Genomic DNA, 12,500 nt, shown 5'->3' on the forward strand with positions numbered 1-12,500 from the left:
CTTTGGAGTGCAGGTGGAAAAAGTTTTTTTGTCAGCTACCTTTTAATGGATCGATAATTAATAAGAATTGAAAATTGGAATCTGATGCCTCTCGGTAGTAAACCTGAGTGTGTTAATTGCGGGACTAAGGAAACACCACTTTGGCACTCCACCGAATCCGGTAATCTATGCAATGATTGTCTGGAGAAAAAAAGATCCGCCGAAGCTAATGGTGAAACGAAGAACGAGGATGACGACAAAAGTGGAACGTTAAAACCTATTAGACGAAGTACAAGGATCACGAGGTATTGTAATTCGAAATCAAGCGGCCCACATAAGATTGTTCCAAAGGGTAAAGGGAGGCGAAATCTGTTTAAAAAAACGGTATAGTTCCATCTGTTCAAATTTATAATATTAATTAATATGTTTCTTTTTTAAGTACACCTTTTAAATATATATCTTCCATCGTTGTATCCAGCCAGTGAAAGCTCCTACTGCCACAGCAACTCCGGTCACCAGCAATTTTGTCTTCTATAAAGGTACTTATTTTCAAGTCGGCGATATAGTTTCCATGCAGGACATCGACGGTGGAATTTATTATGCCCAAATACGTGGATTACTTACCGATCAGTATTGCGAAAAGAGCGCAGCCGTAACCTGGCTTTTGCCAACCACTGCAAGGTATATATAAGAATTTTTTTTTTTTTTTTTTTTTTTTTTTTTTATCGTATAATACGTATTGTTCCTTGAAATAAATTAAAAGATTAACTATTAATTATGATAGTCCACCGCCGGAAGAAGGATTTTGTCCGGAAACTTATATAGTTGGACCAGAGGAAGATTTGCCACGTAAATTGGAATGCATGGAATTTGTTATGCACGCACCATCGGATTATTATAAACTTAAAAATACTCCATATCCTCCGCCATTGTTGGAGAAAGGTGTTGGATACGTATGGACAACTTTGAGGAATGAGATAAATACATTTAAAAAATGATAATGTCCTTAGTAAAAAAGATCTTATTTGTTCTTAGATAAAGATTTGTCTATAACTGTAAATACCTGCCAATTAATTGTATACCGTTTACTTCTATTCCTTTTGAATTTTATTTCATAAAACAAAATAAACACTAACAAACGGCAAATATTATAAAAATTTAAGATATGTCAGAGAAATATTTATTAAATATACTTTTATTACATTATAACACGAATGTTTAATGATTTTTAATAACAATATAAGGGAGTGTTGTGTTTTTAATAAACAAAATATCATAAGTTCATTATTACGGATAATGGGAGAAATCCAATAATATTGGTATGTAGTAACATAGATTTATCTTCGTTAACTATACAGGAACAACATTGAACAGTCTATATTTCCGAAATATAGAGAGATAAATTATGTCTGTTCTCTTTTGTCCGCAAAACATTAAATGTATTCTTTGATTTTTCTTTACACTTACGTGAAAAATTTTCTTTCAGATATCAATGTAAAAATTGATCTGAAATTGATCGATTCATGATATTCTCCTTTGTTGGAAACATTTTCTTTTCTTTTTTTTTTTTTTCTCTTTTTGTTTTTCAGCACAAAGAAGACAACTGTTTAAATAGTTCTTTATACACTTTAACTCTGATATCGTTGAGACGAGGTGTACGAGGTGTTGGGCAACATTGGTGCATTTTCATTCACTCGAAGGGAAGGAAAGACTATCCTTGTAGTATTATCGCTTGTACCTTGGTTGGTAGAAGAAAGCAGTCAGCTGGGAGCCAACGATGTAACGGCTGGTCAGAATTTGAGATCTTTTATTGCTTGCGGTAAATCAGGTAGCTTCATATCCTTTATTTGTTGAGGAATATTCATATTCTTCACCGCCGATACAGCACGCGCTGGCGCAGCTATGATTCCCGCCTGCACACATTATATGGATGGAGAAAATGGAAAATGGGCAAATTCTTGGGATTAATCGATAGCAATTCATTTCCAGGAGTGAAGACAAATAATAAATAGCTACACAATACATATTTTATTTATGTATTATTGCGACGTATACAATTGCAATAAGAAGGCACTGTCATGGAGCAGACATTTATAAACAATAGTATTATCATGCGTGTTATGAACGGCGATTGTATGAAGCTATGAAAAAGATTTATGTTTTAAGTTCTTAGTAACGAAAGGAAAGAGAGAGAGAAAAAAAAGAGAGAGAGAAAAAAAAGAAAGAAAAAAAAAGAAAGAGAGAGAGAGAGAGAGAGAGAGAGAAGAAATCACAGACAATTGTACATAGGACTGAATTTATTTAAAGTGGCCAGATTGTCTACTGCTGATTTACTTAAGGAGGGGGCCCCAGAAGGACAAACGGACGAGGTGAGCAAGATCGTCCTGATCTGTAAGTCCCCTAAAATTGATGTTAGGTTGATCAGTCCTACCACCACATGAAACTGCTTTACGGAGCATACCAAACATGCACAGCTAGCAATCAAACAAATTACTACAAGTAATTAAATGTTCGAAGCTTGGTTAATATGACATTTACTTGTTATTTCAAATATTCATTTGCTTACTATATTCTTATAAATATATTCTAAGATGTTAATAGCCTAAAGGAAAATTGAAAATCTTGTACATTTACTTTAATGATTTAAAATTCAACGAATGAAACAAATAAACTTATTATCTGTAATAAGTTTCTAACAAATATTACTCTTTTAATTAAATATCCGTACTGAATATTTATAGAATACATATATACATATATATATATATATATATATATATATATATATATATATATATATGTGTGTGTGTATGAATGTATGTATGCATAAATATATATATATTCTAATATTTTATTAAATTATTTAGCTATTTAGAAAAGAATATATAATATTTAAGAGATGACATAAGTAATGTTAAATAATTTCTCTTGTATCAATTTAAAAAGCATTATGTGGTAAAACTATATTTTCATATTATTAGCAAAGCATTTGTTTAGTAATTTAAGCAAAAAAAAAAAAAAAAAAAAATTTATAAAGATCAGATAAAATAAATATTACAATTGTAGAACTTACCTCTTGTTTTTCCAATTTGTTTTGATCCTCTATTCTTGTAAGTATTTCTGTCATGTTAGTTTCTAATACCATACCACCCATCACTAATTCATTAAGTATATAATGAACTTTATCAACGTGAAAAATAAGATCGAGTTCACACACATTTTCAAAACATTTGTCCAAAGTTTCTACAAAAACTTGTATCAGATCTAGAATACCAAGTTCTGATTCAGAACTGTCAACGCAAAATACAAAATAAAGGGTGGCATAATGGCGATAAATTAATTTATAATCGGATCCTCCAATTAGACTACCACCCTCCAAAAAGTTACAAACATTATCGTCTCTTTTTGATACAAGTTGAAACGTTTCTTTAATGATCTGTTGTTGCATATCTTCATTCTAAAAAAAAAAAAAATAAATTAATAATGTTGCAATCATATAACCGATATTGGAGTCTAAATAACCGATGAATCTAAATTGTATATCGATCGTAAAAACAAAAATTTATATATACTTACGAAGTATTGATAAAATTTTGAAAGTCGTGGCTTTCCATGATTATTAAAAACTAAAATGGCCTTAATCATGATGACAAAGGTTGAGGATAAATTATTATTAATTCTATATCGTTATAGACGAAAGGTTATATACAAGAATGCACAATTGTTGGCATATGTACGCAAAGGAGATTAGAATTGATGATCGTTACACGATAAGAATATAATTCACGTACATCTCTTTTAATTAAATAAACAGCAATATCTATCATACTATAATATATTTAATCCTAAGCTTTTCACTACGCCGTAATTCTTTCATAGTGTTAATTAATTCAGATTATTGTTCATACAAAATGAAAATATTTTAACTATATGTATACATATATATATACATATATATATATATATAATTATTATTAATACATAAGGTTTTTTATCATTTATCAAAATTTATCATATACGATATTAAACAAATTATCACTAAAGTCTAAAATCCAATTCTAATGTTATAATACATTATAACGCGTTATAACACTGTTCACTATCCAAAGATTCTAATGTATGCGATTTTAGCGCCATGTACGAATAAAATATAAACTACAGGCGTAATAGAGAAACATTGACCCCTCTATGTGTCCATTTATATCGATGTATAAATTTGTATAGGTTATATTCTTCTAACGCTATCCTTTTAACAATAGGATTAATGCATGAAAGAAATTTTTTTATGTCATCTGACAAAAAACAAAAGAATTTTGTTAAATATACAAAAATTTGAAAAAAAGGATGATCTAGATTAAATCATTGTCTTTAAAATGAGAGAGTAATAATCAACAAAATCGATATATTAGATTCATGGATAGTGTTTGTAGTTCAAATTTTCCCGCTCGTATTCGTAGTTCATATTTTGTCCACGCCTATCGCTGAAGTCACATAGGCTTCAAATAGAAAATAATGAGAACACTCTTAAAGTAAGGCAAACGTTTGAAGCGACAGAAGTGCCACCTGTTGAAATGTAAGTTCATCATTTTACTGTTGTACCTCGTTTATTACCTTCCTAACTTTTAGTTGCATTAACGTATGCACGTGCTCGTTGCACTTGCATAGTAACAATATATCAGAAGTACATGATCTTAAATATTTTTAAAAGAAAACAATTTAACATTTGGTAATCTATTTGGATTGCTGCATATTTATAGAATATTTATTTCATTTTATTCATATAGATTATTTTAAGAAAACAAAATGACAGCTATTGCACCACCAAAGGTACGTTAATCTGTATAAATATTTTTGAAAAGTATAATTTTCCTTCTATATTTACTTTTTTTTGCTGATCTTTTTCTTTTCCTTTTTTTTTTTTTTTTTTTTTTTTTTTTTTATCCCTACAGCCTCCCGGTGTACCATCTGTACAAGAATTCAGTATAAGGGTACCCAAGTACGTAATTTTTCATTTATTTGTCATTCAAACTGATAATCAATTGAAACTGTAGCTTTTTATTTTGTAGGAATAGTAAAAAGAAGCATAATGTTATGCGTTTCAATGCAACATTAAACGTTGATTTTTCCAAATGGAAACAAGTGAAAATGGAACGTGAAAATAATATGAAAGAATACAAAGGGGTTGAGGAGGAGATGCCAAAGTTTGGTGCAGGATCAGAATTTGGACGAGATGCAAGAGAGGAGGCCAGGAGAAAAAAGTTTGGTATTACGAGTAGAAAATATAAGCCGGAAGATCAACCGTGGATTCTTAAGTCTGGTGGAAAGACGGGGAAAAAATTCAAAGGCATACGTGAAGGTGGTATAAGTGAAAATGCAGCGTACTATGTATTTACCCATGCTGCCGATGGTGCCATTGAAGCTTTTCCATTGCACGAGTGGTATAAGATCTTCTTTTTTATTATTGATATATTTATATAGATATATTCATATTAAAAAAAAAAAAAAAAAAAAAAAAAAAAGTATTATATTTTTCTATGTTTAGGTATAACTTTCAACCTATCCAAAGGTATAAGGCACTTAGTGCCGAAGAAGCGGAACAGGAATTTAGTCGTAGGAACAAAGTAATGAATTATTTTTCATTGATGTTACGAAAAAGATTACGAAATGACGAAGAAGGTGGAGACGAAGAGGAATTAATAGATGGTGGTAAAGGTAAAAAATCTGGTAAGAAGGATAAGGAATTAAAGATATCAGAAATGGACGAATGGATAGACAGTGATGATGATGATTCATTAAGTGACGAACAAAGCAAAAAAGGTTCTGAGGATGAAGATAATACGAAGAAGAAGAAAAAAGGAAAGTGTATGTAATGTCACGTATTAGAAAAAAGAAGAAAAAAAAAAAAAATGCAAACGTCTTAACTAAAAATTGTATAAATTGATATTGATTTATTTCCTATAGTGGAGATACAGAAAAAGAAAAAGAAGAAAAACACATCGGACGACGAAGCATTTGAAGAAAGTGACGATGGTGATGAGGAAGGAAGAGAATGCGATTACATTTCTGATTCGTCTGATTCTGAATCCGAATTGGAACAACAAAAGGAAATCAAATCCGTAGCAGAAGAGGATGCTTTAAGAAAGTTACTTGCATCTGACGAAGACGAGGAAGACGAAGAACAAACGGATAAAAAAGAAGGTGATGAAGACAAGGATGAAAATGAAGAAAATAAGGAAAAGGATGATAAGGTACGACTATTAGATATTATTATTTTTATCAGTTCAATATATATTTAATTTTATTTAATGAAATGTTCGTTGTCATTTAGGATAAAGATAAAGATCCAGTTGGTAAGAAGGATAAGAAGAAAAAGAAGAAACAGAATAAAAAGAAGGATACGAAAAAGTCTGCGCCTGGCAAGGATTCCTCTAGTGACTTTTCAAGTGATTCTGGTTCAGAATCTGATACATTAAAAGAAAAAGATAATAAAAAATCAAATAGTGCACACAGTTCAAGATCTGCAACACCAACACCAGCAGCAACCAATGCAGTTGATCCCTTTAAGAGAAAACAATCTGGTTCTCCTGATTTATCACAGGCTAAAAAATTAAAGTTGGATAACTTTAATTTAGTTCCAGTAACTTCTTATATACCAGGGGCTAGGTAAAATTTTTCATCTAAATTTAAATTCTATATATATATATATATAAATATATTGAATTTTTATAATTGAATGATAAGCGACTATTTATTCTTTTTCTTTTTTTTACAGTGAGTCTGGAATTACTGAAGATGCAGTTAGACGATATTTGATGCGTAAACCGATGACTACGACGGAACTTTTGCAAAAATTCAAATCCAAAAAGACTGGTCTCACATCTGAACAACTTGTTAATATTATGACTCAAATATTGAAGAAGATTAATCCTACCAAACAAACCATTAAAAATAAAATGTATTTATCGATTAAAGCGCAATCGAATTAATGACTAGAAAAAAATTATATTATATTTTTAATATATGTATATATTGATATTTATAGCTAATAAAAAGAAAAGGAAATTTTTATTTGTCTTATACTAGATAAAAATATTATAACAATATAATAAGAATATTGTCATATTAAAAAATGAATATATTTGTTGATTACTTAGTTGAATGTCACTGTTTAAAATTAAATAATAAAAAATACTTCCTGTCAAGTGTTACATCATTAATTTTGTTTCTTATCTTTCTAAGTGTTACTTGTACGAATAAATAAATACGTGCGATAATGTTTCTATGTGAGCTTCGACTATTTGACACGAATATAAAATGACATAGCTATGTTTTAACATTTTAATAAACAAATTATAATGCCAAAAACATGTTTATCGTTTTTTTCAATTGTGCCTAAAGTAACAGTAACAGATGCTGCAGTTTCATTAAGATTAATTTTATTTTTGAAATTAGAAATAATGAACAAATTGTCGAGACAAATTTACAGAATAAATTGTATGATTATCATTAAATAAAATAAAAATATAATGAAAAAAAATAATGAGAATTATCATATCCAAAAACTTATTTTTTATATTATTATTCACTTATATATCAGCGATTTGTAACATTTGTCTTATCAGTATTTTATTACTTACTATCATGAACTCGATGACCTATAGCCTATCAAAGTATGATACGATTCATGAAACGCAAGCTAATGTCCTATTAACTAATAACATATTTTCATTTAACGAATACATTTCTCTTTAGTCGGATCAATCTTCATACAGTATATATCTTCAATAGTGAATGGATGGTGCAAAACGTTGACGCAAAATATTTTTTTCCTTTTCTCGTGATATCGTTAATCATAAGAAAATATTATATTATGTGTATATTAGGATTTTTTAAATTAAAACAGAAGTATCTTTTTAAATTGAAACCAATACGTTTTCTAACGCACAGTATCCGCCATACCAGCGTAAGATATCAATTATTTTCTAAACAAATATTCGACAGTTGAGAATCTAAATTTATGATATACATATCTATATATATATATATATATATATATATATATATATATATATATATTGTTTAAAGAAATCATGTATTTTTAGACTCTAAAAGGAAGAGTTATAGCGATAAGACGAGAAGATCAATCAGTATGGGAAAGACGAGCACCATTGGCACCATCGAACGTTCGCCGATTAGTCAGAGCAGGTGTAAAAGTGATAGTTCAACCTAGCAATAGAAGAGCTTATCCGGTTCAAAGTTATCAGGCAGCGGGTGCCCTCATACAAGAAGACATAAGTTCTGCATCCGTCATTTTTGGGGTCAAGCAAGTACCGATCGATCATTTGATACCTAATAAAACGTATTGTTTCTTTTCTCACACGATAAAGGCACAAGAAAATAATATGCCGTTGTTAGATGCAATTTTGGAAAAAAACATACGTTTATTGGATTACGAAAAATTAACTGATCAAAATGGACAAAGAGTCGTAGCGTTTGGCAAATACGCTGGGGTTGCTGGTATGGTCAATATATTGCATGGATTAGGGCTTAGATTACTTGCATTGGGTCATCATACACCATTTATGGTATATCCTTTAACGTGTTATTGTATTAAAATTTTATCTAATATATCGTTGATAATTGATAAAATTCTCAGCATATCGGACCAGCACATAATTATAGAGATTCGTCAATGGCAAGACAATCTATAAGAGATGCTGGATATGAAATAGCATTGGGCGCTATGCCGAAATCGATTGGACCTTTGACCTTTGTTTTTACGGGTAGTGGAAACGTAAGTCAAGGGGGCCAAGAAGTATTACAAGAACTTCCTCACGAATATGTACCACCGGAAATGCTTAGAAAAGTAGCGGAGCATGGAGGTAAATGATGGAAAAAAAAGAATAATAATAATATATGAATATCATTTATATTTATCTTATTGTAATAATTTTTTATTGATTTATAAGATACCACAAAAATTTATGCCTGTGAAGTAAGACGGAGGCATCATTTGGAAAGAAAAGATGGTGGTGGCTTTGATTCAAACGAATACGATAAACATTCAGATAGATATATATCTACATTTAGCAAAAAGATAGCACCTTATACTTCGGTTATAATAAATGGTATTTATTGGGCAGTTGATTCGCCAAAATTATTGACCATACCAGATGCAAAATATTTGTTAAGACCTGCCAATACACCTTGGTTACCTATCAGCGTTGGTGCACCAGCTTTGCCTCATCGAATGTTAGCAATTTGTGATATTTCAGCTGATCCCGGTGGTAGTATAGAGTAAGCAAATAAATATCACTGCTTCGGAAAGAGAAAACAACAGCAATAATAATAATAATAATAATAAGAAGAAGAAGAAAAAAGAAGAAAAATATATTTATCACGCGTCATCATCAATTTTTTTAGATTCATGAATGAATGTACAACGATTGATACACCATTTTGTCTTTATGACGCTGATCGTAACAAAGACACGAAATCGTTCAAAGGTCCAGGAGTCTTAGTATGTTCGATCGATAACATGCCAACGCAACTTCCCAAAGAATCTACGGATTTTTTCGGTAATCTTTTGTATCCGTATGCCCTTGAAGTCATAATGTCGGACGCTAAGAAACCATTGGAGGAACATAATTTTAGCCCAGTCGTCAATGACGCCATAATCGCATCGAATGGAAAATTAACGCCAAATTTTGAGTATATCCAAGAACTTCGACAATTGAATCATCGAAGTAGACATAAAGCTGATAACGGGGATAAACAAAATAAAACGGTAATCTCTCTTTCTCTCTCTCTCTCTCTCTCTCTCTATGTACGTATATGTATATAAATAAGTTTATCCGTACGTTTAAGATAGATTTATCAAATTGTTCGACGAAAACATCGAACAAGAATAGAAATTTATTGTTAATAAAGTAAAATAAGAATATTTGAAGTACACGGAAAAATATTTCCAATGTCGAATTTGTCTGTTTGTTGTCATTTAGGTTGTCATATTAGGGGCTGGACATGTTTCAGCACCAGTCGTCGAATATCTTCATAGAGATAACAGTATCAAAATCGTTGTAGTATCTCAATTGAAAGATGAGGCTGATGCATTGGCCAATCGATTTCCTGGTGTTGAACCTATGTTCTTAAATGTTCTTGAAAGACCAGACATCTTGGAGGATATTATTGGATCTGCACACGTTGTTGTATCTTTATTACCCTATTCGTTGCATCATGTTATTGCTAAGACTTGCATCGAGACTAAAACGCACTTAGTAACAGCTAGTTATATGAATGATCATGTCAAGGAGCTTCACGAAGAGTAAGTGTATTTTTGATTTAACGATCAATTGATATTTTTAAAGAACTTCCTTGTTTCTATCGTCTTCTTTAGAGCCGTTGCTGCAGGTATCACAGTTTTGAACGAAATAGGCCTCGATCCTGGTATAGATCATCTATTAGCTTTGGAATGTTTCGATGACGTACGAAAAGCTGGCGGAAAGATAGAATCATTTGTCTCATGGTGTGGCGGTTTACCAGCACCTGAATGCTCTTTTAATCCTTTAAGATACAAATTCAGCTGGTCGCCTAAAGGTGCTTTGTTAAATACATTGGCACCAGCTAAGTATCATAGAGATGGCCAGGTACATAAATAGCTCGTAGTAAACAATTTTCAATGACAATTATTCAGATCATATATTACAATACCAGATTCATTTCCAGGAAGTAGAAATATCAGGTGGTGGTGATTTAATGTCCGCTGTACAATCTCTAGATTTTCTTCCTGGATTTGCATTAGAGGGATTTCCTAATCGAGATAGTACTATATATCGTGAACTTTATGGAATTCAGAATGCTAGTACTGTATTACGTGGTACTTTAAGATTCAAAGGATTTTCTGATACAATACAAGCATTGCAATATCTTGGACTTATCGATCCTAATCCTCATCCTATTCTTCATCCAAATGGACCAGATATTACATGGGTATAAACAAGGTATATTTTTATTTAAAAAAATTATAAGTAATTATGAGCCTTATCATATTCATTTTAGAGAGTATTAATATGCAATTTACTTGGATTGGCTAACGACAAAATCTTCTTTGAAAATCTCAAACGAAAAATCGCGGAAAGGGTAAATTCGGAGGAACGTGTACAAGCTATCGAGGATTTGGGATTATTAGAAGAAAATTTGGTATTAAAATTGAATACGCCTTTGGACACATTGACTTATTATCTTTCGAAGAAACTTTGTTACGAAAAGAACGAACGAGATCTTGTTATTTTGAGACACGACATTGGTGTATTATGGCCTGACAATAAAAGAGAAGCTAAAGGAATTAATTTGGTATTATATGGCGATGCAAAAGGACATTCTGCTATGGCTCGTACCGTTGGATATCCCGCTGCTATTGCCGTTAAAATGATTTTAGACGGTAATTGTTAATGTAATCATATTATCAATAATGATTTATATCGTATTAATATATTAATGATAAATTTCAGGTGAGATTCAACAAAGAGGTATGTTATTACCATTCACTCCGGATATTTATCGACCGATACTTCATCGTCTTAAAGCGGAAGGTGTGGAGTCCTTTGAAACTTCCAGATGGTTGTAAAATATTTTGTTATTATTGTTGTTTGTTTTTATTTCTTTTTTCTTTTTTTTTTTTTTTTTTTTACCTTTATAACTATATATCAAGATGTTTATATCTTTCAACTTTATATCATTTCTTTTTTGTTATTTCTTTTTTTTTTTTTCTTTTTTTAATAAAACGAAAATAAAAATTATAATATTTAATTTGAAGAGTAAAATAAGAACGTTCTGGAAAGACATTTTGTATATATATATATATACGAATACGATCAAATTGTTTTATAACGCCAAAGTACTTTGATTTATTCATTTCGAGCAAAGTTAATAATTCACAAAAATGGAAATATTCCTTTTTGTTTACAAACGAATTGCTCTTATCTCTCTGGCAGCTAAAAATCTTACAATTAATGACTCCATCTTATTTAACATTATCTCATAACAGAGATTATGGGTTATTAATTACATTTAATTTCGACAGTGTTAATGTATTAATGCTTTTTATCTAACGAACATTCCTAATAGAACGCTATAGTCAAATTTTGTACGTAACAACAATGATTTTTTTTTCATTTTTTTTCATTTTTTTTTTTGTTTTTTTGTTTTTTTGTTTTTTTTTTTTTTATCGTAACGACAATGATCTGTGTTTATAATTTAATGTAATGTAATGTGTATTTCGATTTAACTTAGATTTAACAACATACACGTATGATATCGTATAAGGAACGTCGAAAACGAAAAATTTTATATAACGACACAGCGCAGGGTTTTTTGTTTTGTTTTCTTTTTTTTTTTTTTTTCCTTTTCTTCAATCTATACAAAGTACTTTTTGAAAACTTTCGCTCTCTCTCTCTCTCTCTCTCTCTCATTATAATCTTTTAACATTCTCGTTTAGTAACTATATTTTAACATTTCACATA

The 12,500-nt window shown here is 30.4% G+C and overlaps 4 protein-coding genes across 7 annotated transcripts in view; 3 read left to right on the plus strand and 1 right to left on the minus strand.

Moving 5' to 3' along the window:
- Window positions 1-1,188, plus strand: part of LOC124946448 (GATA zinc finger domain-containing protein 1) — a 1,388-nt gene extending 200 nt beyond the window's left edge. Inside the window, exons 1-4 of the mRNA XM_047487166.1 lie at window positions 1-13; window positions 99-363; window positions 458-660; window positions 764-1,188. The exon at window positions 1-13 is cut by the window's left edge and continues 200 nt beyond it. Of these exons, the coding sequence (XP_047343122.1) occupies window positions 1-13; window positions 99-363; window positions 458-660; window positions 764-977 (695 nt within the window). The 3' untranslated portion in view covers window positions 978-1,188. The remainder of the gene's footprint in view (window positions 14-98; window positions 364-457; window positions 661-763) is intronic.
- Window positions 1,189-1,429: 241 nt separating this feature from the next.
- Window positions 1,430-4,083, minus strand: LOC124946449 (AP-3 complex subunit sigma-1). 2 transcript variants are annotated; one of them, XM_047487168.1, is made up of 3 exons: window positions 3,556-4,083; window positions 3,053-3,436; window positions 1,430-1,892 (listed from the first exon to the last, which is right to left on the minus strand). In XM_047487168.1, exons 1-3 carry the CDS (start codon window positions 3,622-3,624, stop codon window positions 1,770-1,772), a joined length of 576 nt encoding a protein of 191 aa, XP_047343124.1. In that variant the 5' UTR covers window positions 3,625-4,083; the 3' UTR covers window positions 1,430-1,769. The 2 variants fall into 2 exon arrangements, with proteins under 2 accessions (XP_047343124.1, XP_047343123.1); XM_047487167.1 differs by having other exon boundaries at window positions 1,826-2,453.
- A 478-nt stretch (window positions 4,084-4,561) lies between these two features.
- Window positions 4,562-7,344, plus strand: LOC124958005 (general transcription factor IIF subunit 1). Of its 2 annotated transcripts, XM_047515659.1 has the most exons (8): window positions 4,643-4,660; window positions 4,764-4,806; window positions 4,929-4,975; window positions 5,046-5,417; window positions 5,522-5,841; window positions 5,941-6,227; window positions 6,308-6,642; window positions 6,752-7,344. In XM_047515659.1, the coding sequence occupies exons 2-8, from the start codon at window positions 4,783-4,785 to the stop codon at window positions 6,963-6,965; spliced, it is 1,599 nt and encodes a 532-aa protein (XP_047371615.1). In that variant the 5' UTR covers window positions 4,643-4,660; window positions 4,764-4,782; the 3' UTR covers window positions 6,966-7,344. The 2 variants fall into 2 exon arrangements, with proteins under 2 accessions (XP_047371613.1, XP_047371615.1); XM_047515657.1 differs by having other exon boundaries at window positions 4,562-4,806.
- Window positions 7,345-7,636: 292 nt separating this feature from the next.
- LOC124958004 (alpha-aminoadipic semialdehyde synthase, mitochondrial) overlaps window positions 7,637-12,500 on the plus strand; it is a 5,296-nt gene continuing 432 nt past the window's right edge. Inside the window, exons 1-10 of one of the 2 annotated variants that reach the window (XM_047515655.1) lie at window positions 7,637-7,942; window positions 8,082-8,564; window positions 8,636-8,861; window positions 8,949-9,276; window positions 9,403-9,766; window positions 9,981-10,303; window positions 10,376-10,625; window positions 10,705-10,968; window positions 11,038-11,419; window positions 11,490-12,500. The exon at window positions 11,490-12,500 is cut by the window's right edge and continues 432 nt beyond it. In XM_047515655.1, the coding sequence (XP_047371611.1) occupies window positions 7,775-7,942; window positions 8,082-8,564; window positions 8,636-8,861; window positions 8,949-9,276; window positions 9,403-9,766; window positions 9,981-10,303; window positions 10,376-10,625; window positions 10,705-10,968; window positions 11,038-11,419; window positions 11,490-11,605 (2,904 nt within the window). In that variant the 5' untranslated portion in view covers window positions 7,637-7,774 and the 3' untranslated portion in view covers window positions 11,606-12,500. Of the gene's footprint in view, window positions 7,943-8,081; window positions 8,565-8,635; window positions 8,862-8,948; window positions 9,277-9,402; window positions 9,767-9,980; window positions 10,304-10,375; window positions 10,626-10,704; window positions 10,980-11,037; window positions 11,420-11,489 lie in introns of those variants that run through there. The other variant, XM_047515656.1, reaches the window with a different exon arrangement.

This window comes from Vespa velutina, chromosome 2, assembly GCF_912470025.1.
Source record: "Vespa velutina chromosome 2, iVesVel2.1, whole genome shotgun sequence".
NCBI lineage: Eukaryota > Metazoa > Arthropoda > Insecta > Hymenoptera > Vespidae > Vespa > Vespa velutina.